Source organism: Acomys russatus, chromosome X (assembly GCF_903995435.1).
Source record: "Acomys russatus chromosome X, mAcoRus1.1, whole genome shotgun sequence".
Lineage (NCBI taxonomy): Eukaryota > Metazoa > Chordata > Mammalia > Rodentia > Muridae > Acomys > Acomys russatus.
In genome coordinates, this window is record NC_067169.1 from 38,465,816 (window position 1) to 38,484,753 (window position 18,938).

General features: G+C 37.5%; 1 protein-coding gene across 17 annotated transcripts in view; it reads left to right on the top strand.

The window, feature by feature from the left end:
• Positions 1-18,938, top strand: part of Dmd (dystrophin) — a 2,465,896-nt gene that overhangs the window by 2,305,183 nt on the left and 141,775 nt on the right. For 12 of the 17 annotated variants that reach the window (XM_051140917.1, XM_051140916.1, XM_051140911.1 and 9 more), the window contains one exon: positions 10,958-11,019. In XM_051140917.1, coding sequence (XP_050996874.1) covers positions 10,958-11,019 — 62 coding nt within the window. Of the gene's footprint in view, positions 1-5,131; positions 5,304-10,957; positions 11,020-18,938 lie in introns of those variants that run through there. The other 5 variants (XM_051140922.1, XM_051140920.1, XM_051140924.1 and 2 more) reach the window with 1 other exon arrangement.

An 18,938-nucleotide genomic window follows, 5' to 3' on the forward strand; every position in this document is an offset into this window, starting at 1 on the left:
GCAGAGTGGAGAACACAGAATAGGCATGGAAAGGAGAAGGGAGGGCAGTATGTAGCCCAGATTCTTAGGTTAGAGAACTCATTTTTCGAAGGTGTAGCAACGTTTATGTGATTCAAATGTTTTAGCTATAGGAAAGTTGATTGAATCACCCTCTTGACCCTTTCATGTCTCATTCTATTTTACTGTGATCTTGACAAGGTTTACTCTCCTTTGTTCTCATCTATTGGTAGCATGCTTGTGAACACATTAAAGAAAACGGGGATTTTTTTTTTCATGAGAAAACGGGCTCTGTCTGTGGCAGTGTAGCAGAGTAGCTAAATATCATAACTCTTAGAAACAGGCTCTCTAATGACAGCTCTTGCCTCACCATGTTCTAGTTATGATGATGGGACAAAGAACTCACTCAGCATAGGACCTGCACACTGGTTTTCAACTTAATTTTCTTCTCATGATAGAACTCCAGGTCCTTTTCTGATCTGTGATTCAAATAAAAACAAAAGAACAATAATAATGGTGATAATAGTAAGGGAGAATTGTGACATAGCTTATGCATACTATCAGTTCAATTTCCCCACATCATCAAAAACTAAGAATAATATGAAAAAGCTACTATAAATAAGCAATATGTGTTATCACTATATAAATTACACATGAAATTAAGATAAGGCAACCTGTGCTTAAAAAAAGAAAAAACTTTCCTTACTAAGCAAAACTCAAAATATGTCTGAAACCAACAATAAAAGAGTGTGATCTCATGTAATTCCTAAATAATCTTTTCAGTATTGTCTACAATAATATCAAGATTTTGGAACAAGTGGTTAAGTGCCCATAACTACAGTCTAAAAAAGAACTCAATGCTAAATTTTTGAATATTGCCATCTGTCAAAAAAAATTTGAGTAGTGATTCTATGTTTTCCATTCTTTGTCTTTTCCCTGACAAATCATTCTTAGTAGTTCTCTAATTGGACAGTAAGAAAATAGACTTTTGTATTTATAGTTTAGAGGAACGGCGGAACTCTTGAGTCTTGAGCAGTTCACTTAAATGTAAAATCATCAACCAACCAACAGAAAAACAAAGAAAAGCAAATGACAACAAGCCTCATCAAACAGGGCCTGCAGATCTTTAGACAATTGATTTCTAATATTTACCAGTGTTCAGGCTGTGGGGTTTGTGTCTTCTCCTAAAAGTAAACAATATTTAAGTGATATCCAGCATCGACATCATGATTGCTCTCACTGATTTACTATAAAAGCCACTACTTTTTCATCAAAGGCCACTAATCCTTGCACTCCAAAGATAGAGGCAGACCTGGAATCTACTTTTAGGCCTAGGGCCACCCTCACTCCAAAATAAGTCTGAGTATGCCCTCCTTAGGCCATAATAACAGCTGCCTCCTCAGCTCACGAGTTCAAAACTGCTAAAGGATAGCAAACACCAGACTGGGCCTTGGAAGGGAAATGCCAAAAATGACATATTTCCTTTAAAATAACAACACTAGTCTTACCTACAGGCACATATCTTTTAGTGATAACATTTATGTTTTTATCTGGTTGTCAAAGATAATGAAGAAACTTCCAATTTCCTTTTACTTTCTCTATTTCTGCCTTTTGCTGTGCTGTAACATACCAATAAATGGAAATTGATGTTGCCAGTCCTTTCAGCTCAAACAATCTAAGTGAAAAATTTTGAAGGGAGAAAAGATGATATTTAAAATAAAAAAGAAATAGCTTTAAAATATAGACTTAGCTGGGTGTGGTGGCGTATGCCTTTAATCCCAGCACTCGGGAGGCAAAGGCAAGCAAATTGCTGTGAGTTCAGGGCCAGCCTGGTTTACAAAATTAGTCCAGGACAGCCAAGATAACACAGAGAGACCCTGTCTCAAAAAACCAAAAAACCAAAACCAAAAACAAAATAAAGTATAGACTTAAGGGGATGAATACACTAGAAGAGTAAAAAAAAAAAAAAACCAAATGGTTGAACGATAACAAGAAAGTGGCAAATAAAGGGACAATAAAAACACAGACTAATGCCTTTGCTTTTATTCTAACATATAAAGTGGTGATTATAGAAAATTCTTGTGCTAATAAAGGCTTTCTTCCATTGGGAATATTTCCAAGCTCAAAACAGTTGTGTGTATTTAAACTGTACCTTCCTATTGCAGCTTCTGATATGAGTCACATAAGGCCATCAAGGCCTACCTACTTTTCAAATCCAGTGCTATCCTGGAAAAGATATCCTTTATAGATTTTTTTTAATACTTCAAGACAAAACCACCCAATGGCACTGTCCCGTGAAGCTATATCTGTGCCTCTCAAACTTCAGTGTGCTCCGTTTTTGGTTTGGTAGATTCAGGTTGGGGCCCTGTTTTTGTTTTTGCTTCTGTTTTTCATTTCTAAGAGGTCTGAAGGTAACGCTGCCACTATTAGTCCTACAAGTACATTTTAACAATCAGCGCCATATCACCAACATAAATGTTTCTTAAGAATCCGGTGTATGGGACACTCTGAAATGCTGGACCAATTGGGATCAAGAGCTTTCTTCAAAGCTATCCTTTTCCGATGAGAAACAACAATCGAAGCACTTGGGGCTGGAACATGAAGGATGCAGGCTGTCAGCATCTCAGCATGCTGGAGGAATGAATCCTGTTAGGTCTGATCCAATATCATTGTCCAGTTCTTTTATTCGAAAAACATATAATTTCTCACAAGCATTATATAGTCCTAAAACTATGAATGTATTAGGTGTACAGTCTGTCAGATATACTGGGCCAGAAGGCTGAAGATGATGCTCCAGTGTTATAGAGAGTTTTGGGTGACTGTTTAGGCAGCAATTGTCTCTGTCATTTTTTCATTTTGGAAGCTGCTAAACTGCATTTCCTCTTTAGTTAGGTAATTAAGTTTATTCCTTCTCAAGTCTCTGATGGGGTTGAAGACCAGATAATTTGGTTTTATAAGTATGCTTATTCCATAGTGTATATGTACCACAGTTTCTTTATCCACTCTTCTACTGAGGGACACTTAGGCTGTTTCCATATACACTATGGAATACTACTCAGCTTTTAAAAACAAGGAATTCCCGAAATTTGTGGATAAATGGATTGAGCTAGAAATGATCATAATGAGTGAGTTAACCCAGAAGCAGAAAGAATCAAATGGTATATACTCACTTATATCTGCATACTAGCCCAAGGGGCATGTCCCACGAAAGCCTTCACTTACCAGGAAACTGGGACAGAGGGGAGGACATCCTATTGGGACTCTAAATGAGAGACGCATGGGAGAATAGCAAAATAAAAGGATCCAGAGGGTCCTAGAAATCTACAAGTAGAACAATATGATAGGCAGATTTGGGCCCAGGGGTCCCACTCAAACTAAGGCACCAGCCAAGGACAATACAGGAGGTAAACTTTAAACCCCTTCCCAGATCTAGCCAATGGTCAGAATATTCTCCACAGTTGAGTGGAGAGTGTGATACGACTTTCTCACGTACTCTGGTGCCTCACATTTGACCATGTCCCCTGGAGGGGGAGACCTGGTGGCACTCAGAGGAAGAGACTTGATACCCAATGAGAATATATAGGGGGAGGTAATCCCCCTCAAGAACAGTCATAGGGGAGGGGAATAATGGGAAAATGGGGGGGGGGAGGAATGGGAGGATACAAGAGATGGGATAAACATTGAGATGTAACAAGAATAAATTAATAAAAATAAATAAATAAATAAATAAATAAATATGCTTAGTTGTTTAGGGGTTAAGATGTTTTTAGGCCTAGATAGATATTTCAAGCTGATAATGATGAGATATGATAGATATTGATTTAGGTTCAAAACCTTAGACTCACCAAGATAGAATCGATAATATTTTCTTCAATGTTGCCAAATACCTTTTGATTAGACATTATGTATATAAGTCTTACCTATTGGTTTTTATAATTTCTCACAATTGTTATTACTGTATATTAAAAATGGCCTTTTCATTTAGACAGAAAAGGGGAATTGTTGGAGATTGGTCTGATGTATTTTGATGCTAATTACTGCTTATTGCCTCTGTGCCCCACCTTGTACCTTGCCTAAGAGCCTAACTTCTTTGATCAATAAAAGGTCATCACACCTGGGCAGGGCAAATGGGACAGGCTTGGCTCCAGGACTTGGAGAGAGAGAAAATCTTGGGAGAAGAAGAGACAGGAGGAGAAGGATGGAAGAAGGCTGCACCATGGGTTAGGTGAAAGAGAAGCACATGGCCAGTATGGCTGGAGATTTGGCGCAGATGGTGATAATTAGCAAATATATGGGATTATGGATGAAGGTAGCTTGATAGAAATTTTTAGAAGCAGATGGCATGGGATTGGAGCAGGTATCCCATACCTGCTCCACTATGGGAAATAGTTTAGGGGATAATATCCGCCCTGCCTCAGATTAATTAAGGCTATTTAAAAAAAGAATCCAGTGTAGTTGGGCATTGTGGTGTGTACTTTAATTCTAACACTTGGGAGGAAATAGCAGGCAGATTTTCTGTTAGTTCAAGGCCACCCTGGTATATATAGTGTGTTCCAGGACAGTCAGAATTATGTGAGAGATACAGTCTCAAAAAAGAAACAAAGAAAGAAAGACAGAAAAAACAAACAGAAAGAAAAGGAAAAAGAAAGGAAAAAGCAAAAGAAAAGAAAGATAATCCAGCGTAACCAGCATAATTTTGAATTTCATGTTTTTCTGCCCTACTCCTTTAATTTTCAGTTGAGAGAGAAGGGGTGGAGGAGGGAGGTGAATACTTTCTCATGTGATTATGTTTTTCTTTCATTTTCTATAAAGAAAACTCCAAGCCCACACACTAATTATCTGCGATGAGGTCATTTGCACCTAGGTCATTTATTTAGGCAACAAGTAGGCTTGCCAGAGTATTTTTAAGGGGGTAATGCCAAAAGGCTTGTGGCTTCCAGGTTCCTGGGTCTACCTTCAACTCCTTTAGGTCTTTATATCTTTTGTTTGTTTGTTTCTATTTCTGTTCTGTTTTGAAAGTGCTCACTGCCCTGTCCCTGGCTATCCAGGTTCCCATGTCCTTAGGTGGGGGCGGAGCCCTTCCCAGCCCCGCCCCGTCTGCATGCAGCTTCCCCCTCCCTGTCCGGCCCGCCCGCCAACCCGCCAGCCAGCGCCGGCTCCTCCGCAGTGCTTTCAGCTGCGAGCCTGGGCGGCGGCACTTGACTTTCGGGGAGCCCCGAGGCTCGGGCACGCTTACTCCTCTACGCTAAGCGCCAGTCGCTGACTGCCAGAGAAACCCTTACAACCATGAGGGAACAGCTCAAAGGGTAAGTGGATCGCGGCCCCTGGAACCCCTCTTATCCCGCAATTCGTGCACTTGTGGCACATGCAGCAGCCAGGAGAAGGCAAAACTTGGACCAGAGGCGGTGGTGGCTGGTGTAGGCTAGACCCGGGCGTTGGGGCAGGTCTCCCGCCTGTCCTGCGAGCCTCTGCAGGTGCGTTCTCCAGGCTTCCACCCTGGCGCCTGTGCTCGCCAGCCAGCTCCTTCCTGGCTGCTGGGACAAGCTCGGAGAGCTAAAGCGGATTTCTCGCTTTGCTCAGAGAGGGACAGCTCGTTCTTCCTGCGGGGATCGGGCCCGCGGTGCTTTTTGCTCCTTTCCGGGGCTGCCAGTGTGGACGTGAACCAGGCGAGTTGTTCCCCGAAATCATCATTGGACCTGGCAGGAGGAAGGGGCGTGTGGGGTTCTACCTAGCATTGCACTGCTAAGTGCCAAAAGGTCAACTTTCTGCCTGATTTCTTCCGAGGATTCCAACTGACATTTCCCTCGCTGTGTTTTCTCCTGTGCTTATTCCATACTTCAGGACTTGGAGGAATAAAGAAAACAAGAAACAATTAAAGCCTAGAAAGTCAAGGATTTGACTAAGAAAAGAGAGGCTTGAGGGATTGAGGTGTTCTAATTATTATTATTATTATTATTATTATTATTATTATTATTATTATTATTATTATTTTATTTCTTGGGCTTATTTTGAGGTTCAGTGTGGAGTTATTTCTGCTTCTCCAGGTGTCTGTCTATCATTAAGCAAAGTTTGTCATTCTTAATCTGAACACAATGGAAAGGGCAAGACACTGCTTATCTCAGTTAAATGTGAAGTTAAGTTTGAAACTTAAATTGAAGGGGTTTAATTGGCAAGGGAGGCATAATATTAATTATAGAATGCTTCAATACCAAGGAGAAAAAAAAATCCAATTTTCTGGTTTAAGTAACAAACTAAAGTCTTAAAGAGAAATCTACATCTACATTGTTTAACAAATGTTTTTCCTGGTCCCTGAGCTTACTCCCCCATGTCTGTCCTTGTCACCCTATCATCTTTTTTTTAACCTAGATATTTTTATTTTCTTGTTCCAAATCTTCTGGGGAGGATACCCTTGCTCTTAAAGAAGCAAAAGGAGCAAATGAAACAACACAGTTATATGAAAGGTTCTGACCCTTGAGCACTGTGGAATTGGTTTCAGTCGTCATTGTTTGATCTTACATTGGACACGACCCTGAAGTGAAATTGCCTTGGTCAAAGTTGAGGGTGGGTGGGAGGTAAGCCTTGAAAAGCAAATAGAACTGGGAGGAAAAGTAACAGCTGGAACAGCCACCAAGGCCATCATCTTTGCCCTGAGTTGAGCCAAACAGAATGAAATGTTAAATATCTCTGAGAACAAGAAATGAGAACTAGAATAGGATTTCTGATTCTTAGATTGACACATAGCCACTCAAGTCCCTTCCCCACAGTAGCAGAAACTTCTAAATATATTTTCCCATCCCCATTCTGCCAGTATTCCAGCAGTACTAGCCAAGTTCAACAATTCAGCATATAAATGCCAAGGTTCCTCTAGAGTCTGATCATCATCATCATCATCATCATCATCATCATCATCTCTCTCTCTCTCTCTCTCTCTCTCTCTGTGTGTGTGTGTGTGTGTGTGTGTGTGTGAAATCTCTGTGTGCCCATTCGAACACTCCTAATCATATATGAAACCAAACCTTAATCCTCTGCAAAACACAAGAAAAGGTTACTTTTTTATATTGGTGCATAATGATTAGTTCAACCCTGGGAAATAGTGGAAAGAATATATAACATTTTCAGTACCAAATAATAGTGCTTACAAAAGAAATCTTACTTTAATTAGGCAACTTCCATTTCTTCAGTAAATGCCTTATATATTTGTCACTTTTATGTGTCTAATGTTTGTTTTTAAGAAACTACAAAAGCAATTCCAGTAAGTCTGCTTATTCTAGCACTGAAGGCAGGAACGGCTCCAAGGCAGTTAGAATAACCTTGCACATTACTGAAACTCAAAAAGGTGAAAGGAAATTTAAATTTTGTGGTAGGAAATTAGGTCAACCCTGTGTTCAGTAAAGTAATGCTTTAATTTCTGGTATTGACAAGAAGGTGTTGTTAGGTTCTTTTGTCATGTCCAGTGATTTATTATTTTAATTCATATCATGGTGGTAAATAAAAAGAAAATAGAGATTATTTGTGGTTTGCACACATATAAGAGGGGGTCAACCTTAGCTTGAAGATCACTCAGAGAGGTGTATCTGATGCCAGTGTTTGGAAATTGTGGGACCAAAATCAATAGCATGCTTTAAAATTTTGAGGAAGGTTTTCAGGATTGTCAATGTACTCAGTGTCAATGCTGATATATGTGAAGACTTGTGGTCTATATTAAACATCATTATTCTTAGCAAGGCTGAACAAAGATGTACCCAATAACTTGTGAACAGGTTTCAGAATAGCCTCTTTTGTTGGAAATGGTATATATATGAAGGGTGTGTTCCGGATGTGTTAAAGAGCACAGCTTCTTTTTCTATAGTAGCTGTATATATTCCAGGTAAATGTGGGTTGTCCATATTGAAGGTGAAAATTTTTTACTTTTTTGAAGACTGTCACAGAGTAATAAATGCCACTGTAAAAATCTAAGCTGATCATCTCTCCCTCCTCTCTAATCGGTGTGCTTTCAAGACAGAATATAGATAGATCTGAGCTAAGTAAATTTGTACTTATCAGTGTCCTCCTGCCTTTTGAGAGAGGAGGTTAGTGTGTCCCTGTAGGACTTTGATATCACCCCAGGTACAAAATTCCCACCTGGAGAGAAGTGGACTTTTTGGTTTCCTTATTCCCCAATGTGAGGCTCATTCAACTGTGTTGCTAAGCATATTAATATTAAATGATGAAAAGATTTTCTTTCTGATTTTGAAGATCAGTCACACCCTTTATTCTCCTCATCTTTGCCCTTCCTTCTCTTAGTGTTGCTTTGCAGTTGGAGTGAAGCTATGACTGCAAAGGTGAAATCTAAGTCTGCTTTTCTAGTTACTTTGTATTTCTTGAAAAGGAAAGGTTTGTGTGTTGAAGGAGAGGAAGAGAAAAGTTGATTAGGAGAATCATTTGAGTAATTCTTTTACCTATTTTATTCCAATACTCTATAATCCTAGGTTAATTGGGAGAATAGTATCTATCAAACGTACAAGGCAAAAGGGTGGAATGAGGGCTAGCAGCTTCTTATCTCACAATGGAAATTCCAAGTTTGTTGGAAACCAATGGAATAAGATATACTTTCTAATACTGTTTCATAATTTTTTTTTTTCGAGACAGAGTTTCTCTGTGTAGCCTTGGCCATCCTGGATTCACTTTGTAGACCAGGCTGGCCTCGAACTCACAGCGATCCGCCTGCCTCTGCCTCCCGAGTGCTGGGATTAAAGGCGTGCGCCACCACGCCTGGCTCTGTTTCATAATTTTTAACTTGCTCAATAACAGCCGTTATAAGGCTAGAAGGGTAGGTACTGATAAACATGAGTTTGCTCTGTTTTGTTTTGTTTGACATGGGGTATGGGGAACGACATCAAGCTCCTGTTGGCTCTCTGTCTGTGGAATTCATTGGAAATTGTTTGTGCACATTTCTTGCCCTGTTTCTCTTATTTGAAATCTGTTTCATATGGATGCTTTTCAGAGTGGTTGTGTGTCCTTGCTGCCTGGTCAGGTTTATCAGCTTAGCCAAACAGTTTCCTGCAGATCCATTAAATATGTTGACGCAATGTCCTGGAGATGGTACTTTGTTATTGCACTGTGTGTCTAGTAAGGGCTGTATGTATGGATATGTTCATCTTTTCTCCTTTCCTCTCACTGGTGCTCACATCTTGATGGGCTTTGGAAAGGGAGGAAGCTGGAATTCAGGATGGAGCCCTTGTCTATGGAATTGGTAGGCACAGTCACTTTTTGAGCTACAAATCATTCGAGAACAGGCAGCACTTTTTTTTCCATGAAGCTGCAAGCTGCAGCCTCCTTGTGCTGTGCATATAAAGTAAGTACCAGTCCCGCCTACCCCTTCTCTACATTATAAACCAACTTGGTCATGGGCTTTCCCATACCTTCCTAAAGTATCTGCTCTTCTTAGTCCCCATGACTTCCATGTTACTCTGTTATATTTCCAAAACTGATGGCTCTGATTGACACTCTTCAAATGTGAATTTTCTCTGCAGAAAAGTAAAACAGAAATGAGCAAATTTGGAAGGCAGTGAGACAGCCATTCACAAGTGAGCATTTTCTTGCAAACTGATTCCAGTAGCCTTCACAGCTCACCCTGTAAATCTCACAGGGTGCATGGTCTTTGAAGTAGTGCTGTTTAGCCAATTTTCACATTTCTTAATATTTATGATTATATTTATCAACTACTTGAAATGTTTCTCCTTTTGACTCCTGTTTAACCAAATACATGGTGAATATAGTTTTTGCTCTTTGAGAAGGATCATCCTTAAGCTCCCACATCTGTATGGTAATGGATGGTATCTTGGGAACCACACCATAGCAAAATGACTATGTATTCAAATGCATTCTTTCTCAATGTCACGTAATCCTTTGCTTATTTACCAGGTGAGTAAACTTTCATCAAATTACACTACTTCTGGGCTGTAAAGCCCTAAAATTCAAAACCTATGTTGAGTTCATTTTATATTATTGCTTCCCCAAATAATTTTTTGTGTGAGGGCCTCTGTACTTTCTGGTCCACTTGAAATGCCCAGATTTAAGCTCTCTCTCCCCTCTCTGGACCTCATTTTTCTTATTAAAAGATTGTAAATAGGTTCAGCATTTGAATGCTGAAATATTGTTCCAAGCTCCATTTTATTGTATAAAAGCTCACCATGTAATCTCTGAAAACAGGAAATATGATGCTATGGTGATTTATGTAGATGGACCAAAGTAAGGAAAAGTATATGTAGTTATCTCTCCTGGGTTTGTTCATGTAATTGAATGAGGAACAAAGGTGTTTTGTTCCTTTTGTGGCAGGAGCTAATAGTAGGCAATCACATTTTAAGAACTAGAGAAATGTGAATGTTTCATTCAGGTCTAAGTAAATACAGGAAGATGTGGGGTGGTGTATAAAGTACTGAGTTTAAAAGACATTCTAAAAGTAATGGGAAGGAGGAATGATGGGATATATTCATTGGGTTCTGGATATGACTTAAGCTAAAATGCAATACAAGTGTCACCAATATGAGGTTTGACCATGGAGAAGAAAAAATAATGGAAAAAGGGCCAAGGAAACACATGAAAAATTAGGTGATTTGTAGTTATGGAACTGACAAAGCTGAATGAAAACTGTTATTTTCCTTTCCATATGTCTCACAGTGGAGAACTGAGGCCATCTTGATATTTGATTACTGATTTTTATAGCAAGGTCAACGTCAATTTTATAAAAAAAACAGTAGTGCATTCAATGTGTGGCTGTGAAAAACAAACAAATCCTGGAACTAATCATGTTAGTAGTGCTTTTCCCTTTGAAAACAAAGGAGCCTTTTTTGCTTGCAACATAGTCTAAACTACTCGATCAAAGTCCTTGGAATAAGCAATGTGAATTAAAGCCATTTGTCTTTCTTTTGCTATTGATCATTTTAGATTCTAAAGTCTGTCTTTATATTTTGTGTTTCAGCCACGAGACCCAAACAACTTGTTGGGATCATCCGAAAATGACAGAGCTCTACCAGTCTTTAGGTAAGGACATGGCTATGTTTCCTTCTGGTTAAATAGCAGGTAACTTTAGACATAATTTGTAGTATGCAAGCCACTTACTGTGTAAATATATCAGGAGGTTTCTTCAAGGTTAAGCACCTTCACTCTTCTATTCACAGTTGACAAGCAGACACTCTGATCTTACAAAATAACTTTACAATTTCACTGATTCTTGAAAATTCAGTATACCTAAAGGTCTATATAGTTTTACTTTCTGCCTAGGAGAATGGAAAAGCACTTTCAGTTTATTGGAACATTTTATTAAAGCTCAGATGTTGTGTAAAGTGATTTTCTGTCCCTTTTCCAGTGATCACAATTCCTATGGTTTATCAGGTCATTGTGTGATCATTTAAGTGATTTCTCTACATTAATTTGTTGGGTGTTTATATGAAATCCTGACAGGCTTTTAACCTTTCAATCTGAAAATTTTAAGAGTATTTTAATGCTATTTATTTTGTATGTATGAGTGTTTTGCCTCAACACCCATGTACATACCATGTTACCTGAATAGACCAGAAAATGGTGTCTGATCTTCTGAAACTGGAGTTACAGACATTTGTGAACTACCTTGTGAATGCTGGGAATCAAACCAGGGTCTTCTGACAGAGCAAGGAATGCTTGTAAATGCTGAGCCATCTCTTCAGCTCTAATTTGGAATGTTTTGAATTGAGATTCAGGCATTCATCAGGATTTGGGGGTATATTAGCAGTTGACCGAAGTGTTAGTGAGTTCTCTGATTCCATTGCTATTATTATATCAGTAAGTAAAGGATGTCCATGTTGGTTATAAAGATATACACATTGATATTATTACATATTATTATATGTACACATATATTATTATACCGGTCATAAATACATATACATGAATGACAGGTGTTTTTTTTTTTTTTTAACAAATTATGGTGTTTCTGAAAATGATATGGTAAATTCCTAGGCTGACAGTTCTCTTTTTATCCATGGAATGATCAATTTTCATTTGTTATGCCTTCAGCTCTCGTGATGTCTCATATAATTAATGGCAGCATTGCTCTTCCCCTCCTCACAGATGATAAGGTCTGTCTTTGAGCACTGTGAAGAGAAATCTTTGGTTTTAACTTTCATTTATTGGCTTTTATTTTCCTTATTCAAGAGGTGACCCTTTAGTTCTAACTTGTTGCTTTGAACTAGATAAAATGGCTCAGCCTTTAGATGTCCTCAGCTCACGAAAGAAAGAGTGGTTGTGTAGTCAGGTGTATCACATGTTTAGACCATATCTAGCCTTTTCTCTTGATAGAGCCTGAACATCTTGTCTGTGGTGACATACTTAAAATGCCAAGATTGTCTTTACCCACTCTGTACCCCACTTCAAACATCTTACAGTGGTTCACCATACACATACAATGTAATATGTTCCTAAATACACCCATTTCTAAAGAAGTTTCCATTTACTAATTTGTTCACAATCCCAAGCAACCTTTTAAACATGCATCTATGTACTCTCTGTCACCATTAAGAGAGTTCAGTTATTTCCTTTACTTGATATCTAATAAGTATGAAATTGGAAGTCAAAAATATTTTGTAAGGACTGGAAACTAGCAATGAGCACTAAATGATGAGAGCTAAAATGTTACTTGAGATATTAATTTTTGACACCTCTAATCAATAGACTGTATATATTCTCTTTTTTATTCTTTCCTCTTGATTTTCTATAATAAACATATATTATTTAGACAATTAGCAAAAATGTTTCAGCATTGATGTCTCCATTCTTTAGTGTCCCTTAAGCAGTGAAAAATCCACACACACACACACACACACACACACACACACAAAACAGAAGCAGCTAGTCACATATAACAAACACACGTTCAGTATACATAGAAAACACATAGAAATACCTTTCATATAGGTAATTTATGTTTAAACACTTTGATTCTTGCAGAGTTATGTAACTCTAAGCTCAGGAGGATTATTTGATATATTTTTAGTCTCTAAATATATCCAATCACATATATATCTACACAAATACACACACACACACACACACACACACAATCAGGCTTAAACATTTTAGCAATAAAGGGAGAAAGGACGCAGCTCAGTAGTAAAGTGCTTACAAAGCATATGTGAGATGTATTCTACCCAAATGCATGCATGTACATATGTTTTAGCACACACATGCACACATCATGCACACATAGAAAACTAAAATATCAGTGTTGGAGAACATAAGATGTTTGAGGTTTTACCAGGGCCTTGTATACAACCTTCTGTGCCTCTGGTTCCAGGAATCTGATGCCCTCTTCTGGCTTCTAAAGACACTGCACACATGTGATAGACATATACACAAGCAAAGCATTGTTACACATAAAATAAAAATTATCTTTAAAAAGGTAATAATTTAAAAGGTAATCATTTAAAGTAACTGTTTGATAGTCATTAGGAATTTGGAATTCCAGAAAAATTTTGCACAACATTAATAATTTTATAAATACACTCTTGGATTCTCACTAGGAAGAAGTAAGTAAGAACAACTTGGCATTTGTTTTTTGCTGTTGTTGTTTTGTTTTGTTTTTCACATTTGTCTATGTTTACCCACAATAATACAGTAATAGTAGAAAATAGCAGTAGGACTATTGGAATATAAAAAGAAATAAAGTGTCTTACGTCTTTTTCATTTTTGAGACAATGTTTTCATAATGGTTTCTTATAAGTAGTTGTATGCTTCAGCCATCAGGTGAATTTCATAATTCTATCAGCACTTCTAAAATATAATGGGATGATTGTTATAAAGCTCTATGTGACTCCCAAAGGCATTTACAAATCAGTACGTGTTCACTGGTAATATACGCTGCAGTTTATTTTGAAATACTAATATACCATTGATTTATATGCAGGGTAGTTAAATGATTAAAAAACTGTCCTTTTCTCAAAGTTGGCATTTCACTTAAGTTCCTCTCTGAAATTTTAAGAAAGTATTTAAAAAGCTTTCCTTTTTCCCTTAGTATATCACTTAAAAATATTTTAGCAATCCAGGTGTGGTGGCATAAGCCAGGACTCCAGTGACAGAAACAGGTGGGTCCCTGAGATTGAGGCCAGCCTGGTTTACAGAGCTAGTTCCAGAACAGCCAGGGCTAAACAGAGAAACCCTGTCTCGATAAACTAATTAACTAACTAACTAACTAACTAACTAACTAACTAACTAACTAAATCCAAACCAAGTAAACAAACAAAAGCCCAAAACAAAAACAAAAACCTTATTCTACCTTGTTTGTGGTACTTAATTAAAAATAAATCTTTATGTGGTACCCCATAGTTCCTTTCCAAATTATGAGTTTTTTGCATTAATGATACCAGCAGTTCTACAGAATAATAGTAATATACACACAGAAGACCTGGATAATAATATGATTATAGGCAAAATTACTAAGCCTCAGAAAGTTAACTGATTATTTTACTTTATTAAGATGTAGACAGGCTATGTGTTCTGATAGGATTTTCCAATTATTTGGTCTCCATTGATGTCTTTGTAAACAACAGTGTTTTTTTTTTCTACCTTTATTGATATTCCAGAAAGTCTAGCATGTCTTATATGTTGCTCTGGTTTTGGAACACATGATTCAGCATGGTACTTAGGCAAAGGATTAAAAAGAGTAAGTTTTAAAAAACTAGACCTATGATTATTTAGGAATTTTTATCCTTATCTTTATGGCCATTACCTTTGAGTAGCTTCAAGTGTTTGGTGGGACTCTTTAGCAGTTCCTAATTAAAAGGATTAGTTAAATGCTAGCTAGGCAAGGAGGCTAAGAATACTTTTATTAGGAAGAGATGGCAGGGTGAGGGCTGTAGCTTAATGATAGATCACATGCTTGGTGTGTTCCAAGATTTCCACTGCAAAAAAAAAAAAAAAATTACAACTGCAAAGATAGACTTAGGAACATTGTCAAAAACTTCTTGTATTTCTTCCCTCCATTTGCTCAAGAGGAAGAAATACTGAAAATGTTTGTGTGCGCTCTCTCTCTCTCTCTCTCTCTCTCTCTCTCTCTCTCTCTCTCTCTCTCTCTCTCTCTCTCTCCCTCTCTCTCTTTCTGTCTCTGTCTCTCTCTTTGTTTTTGTTTTTCAAGACAGGGTTTCTCTGTGTAGCCTTTACAGCCTGGACTAGCTTCATAGACCAGGTTGGCCTTGAACTCACAGAGATTCACCTGGCTCTGCCTTCTAAGTGCTAGGACTAAAAGCATGCACCACAACCACCCGGCATGTCCATCACTTTTGATAGGCTTCTACATCCCATTGAGGATTCCTTCCTGAGGATGTTCTTAGATCAGAAACTGCAGATTCTGGATGACTACATTCTGCTTGCATTGGATGAATGTCCTAATGCTTTTCTCAACGTATTTTATAAAGTAAAGTGCCTTTCATAAAGGCCCTAAATATTTAGGTTCCCTTGCTTCTGCTCTCACCTTTAATTTTTCTACTCTAATGCCTCCAACTAGAAAGGAATTCTAGATCTATATTGCATTTTGCATGTGACCTCAGGCTTTCTTTTACTTTTCCTTGGTCTAAGTTTCCCATATGTAATATTTGTTTTTCCTCTTAACTCCTGGCTAGAAATAGATTTGATCTTGTGGATACTATTGTTCTATCCCCAACTCCAATTACTTTGTCATCATCAGCTTAGAAGATATGGATAACAGAATAATCATATTTATAATAAGTATAATTAGATATGTGTGGTACTATTGAATGTATATATAGAGAGAGTCTTCAGAAGTAATCATGTTTCACCTTGATACAGCTGGAGATTAGATGGCCTGGGTTCTCTATTACTCTCAATATCTGATCTCATGTCTTATTAGCCCGTTGAGTGTACTCCTGCTTTTTATTTGGAAAATAATTTTATCACACCAGAGTATGAGGTAACTGTTCCTCTTTTCCATTTGGATTTGGGCAAGCAAAAGCTCAAGGCGATATGACATATTTGTAATGACATATGGATTGAAGAATCAAGTCCTGAACACATATTTTATGGCTTCTAGTTCACAGTTCTCAAAGGAATATCCATTATGCCTAGCATGATTTATAAAACTGCTTTGTCAGCATAATTAAGCTATGGAATCCCAAATGATACTTTTTATTCTAGAGCTGACATAGTTAGCACAGGAGATTCCCTCAGATTTGTAAAACAGAATATAGCCGATATTAACATGGTCTTCCTTTACCTCTGGTATCCTGCTTAAAAAGGAAAAACAAAATTTACCAGCCTTTCAGCACTGATTGGGAATAATTGATTATTTTTCATTTGCAAAGTGGAAATGTAACTTCAAAATCAAAATTTATGGCATTTTAATGGAAAGTTTTATTAGAGCGTTTTTCTTGTTCAAATGATTTGATTTAAAGTGTCTAATTGAGGAGTGTAAATGAACGTAGTTCTGATTTGCATTTCCCAAAGCCTCTTTCCCAAGGAAAGTCAGAAAGAATTGTTTCTTAGACATTGACTGCTTTACAACTTAAAAGAGTTGCCAAATTGGAATTTAGTTGATCCAAGTAAAAGGTACATTCGGTTGCATGTGCATCTGGGAGAAAAGGGATAGATGTGGACAATTTTATGTAGCTGGATTTGCAGAAGATTATGCGTTTTATTTTTATACATGAAGAAAACACATCTAAAAACATATCTTCTCTCATTTATATATTTCAGATATTTCTTTTTTTTTTTTTAAGGTGCGAGTCTGTTTACCTTTATATCCCTTGGGAGCTGTAGATTTGCTGAAAAGAGATACAGGACAGTCAGAACACTCACATAAAATAGATAGTGAATTCTGAAGCCCATCCCCTCTATGGTAGGAATAAAATGACCTAAAAATATTGGAAAGACCCTTATGACACAGGGAATGAATCATTAGCTTTTTTAAGGAATTGATGACAGTCTGTGACAGTGTTTCTGAGTTTACCTTTCCAGAGTCTTGACTTGCATAATTCATGGGAGGTCCTTTTGCCCCCTAATAAAATGACATTTAAGAAGTTTGGAAAATGTTGTATGTGAGTGTGTGCTTGTACGCATATCTGCATAGGTGAATGTCCTCATATAGATTTACATATTTATACTAAGTGTTAATTTCAATGTAAAGGCAATCAGTCATATGTTTCAATTTCTGGTCCTGGGAAGAGTAGTCCTTATCAAACTGATAATGGTCACTAGCAATTATATTTGTTCCTTCAAAACAAATTTTAAATTATGTCTTATTTATTTGTGCATCTGTGTTTGGGTGTCTGTAGTGCAGGCCAAGGAAAACTTGTGTCTCTTCCAGCCTGTGGGTCTCAAGGATTAAACTCAAGCCATTAGGCTTGGAGCCAAGTACCTTTACCTGCTGAATCATCTCTCCAGCCTGTATTTATTTGTTCATGTCAACATGAGGGTCTTGTAGGGAGTTCTACTGAACTTACTAGCAAGCATTCATATTACATGCATAGCTGATCACCCATATATATCATCACTCATTCTGGTCTGGTACCCAGTTCCATGAGATGAGTCTATTGGGTTTGTACCTTATGACATTAAAAACTTAATATAAAGGTTGCATAATACACTTAGCTTCTATACTTGAAAAGAGCTGCATTTTGAGTAGCAATGTTCTACAGCACATTTAATTTTTGACAGTATAAATCTAGACTCAAATCATGTGACCTTGAGGCAGAACAAGAGCAGTAAACCAAACAAAAATACCTACAAACTGTTACTGATGAGTTCCTATGTTTTGCCAATTAAGTCACGTTCAGACAACAGAACTTGGCATTTCCAGCCCTCCTTAGCAATTATTTTAGAAGAAGAAATACAAAAACTATCATTTAATAGGCAGAGAGCCAACGATTAATTGTTGGGAACCCCACTGCTTAGTTTAATGCTTTTCTATCCCTTATAATTAAACTTAGTGTGGGGTATCTAAATTTTGAGATTGTTTTATCTACTGTATAAACTGTTGTATGCATATTCTGTTAAGCTTTAGAGACAGTGTTTTGTAGCAGCAAAATAGTTCCTTTACTTTGAATCTGAAAGGATGTGTAGTTAAATTTAAGTCCTTTTGCAAGTTTTCTTTGGCCAAAGAAGAAGCCAATAATAATTTTGAAACTCAATTTAGAAAGAATTCCAGAGATTAAAGGTATGCATAATGATAAAATGTCTGATGTAAGAACTGTTCAAGGAGTTATAATTGCTATTAATAATAACAACATTTAGGGCAGACAAGAATTCACAGTAGAACTTTTAACTGAATGCAGATGACTTCATCAATATGTTAGGCATGTATCTGCAATGTTATAACTCTTTGCTCCTATCTTTATATTTATGGTCTTAAGAGTTTAAGTAAGGGATAGTAGCTCACATTTGTAACCATAGAATTTGGGTGGTTGAAGTAAGAGGATCATGAATTAGAGGGCACCTTGATCTATATAGAAACACTATGTCTCAACACCATCCCCCAGAGCTTAATATATAGTGTAAGTGCCCACTACTTAACTAACTGATGGTGCTACTTTTAGAATAAGAGAGTAGACTGAGGAGTGGTTCCAGAGATAGAAAGGGATAAGACCCAAAGATGACTTATATGTTCAGGGTTTTGATGGTAGATAAGCTTTTGACTTGGAAGATGTCTGTTCAAGGTCCAGTCAAAAAAATGAAAACCACTCTAGTTATTTTTAGTCAAGAGATTTTAATGGGAGGAATTAGTTACTCAAGGATGGTAGAGCTAAGAAGCCACAGGGACATCATGAAACTAGAGGGATAGTGGCAAGAGGGGATGCTCCCAGAACTCTGATATCAGGACCATTTATCTGAATCCAGGCCTGTTGGAGAGGCTTATGCCAGGGAGCAAGAGCTAGGAGAAAAAGCAGCTGACAGATGTTTGGATGGAAGGGAAGGGAAGA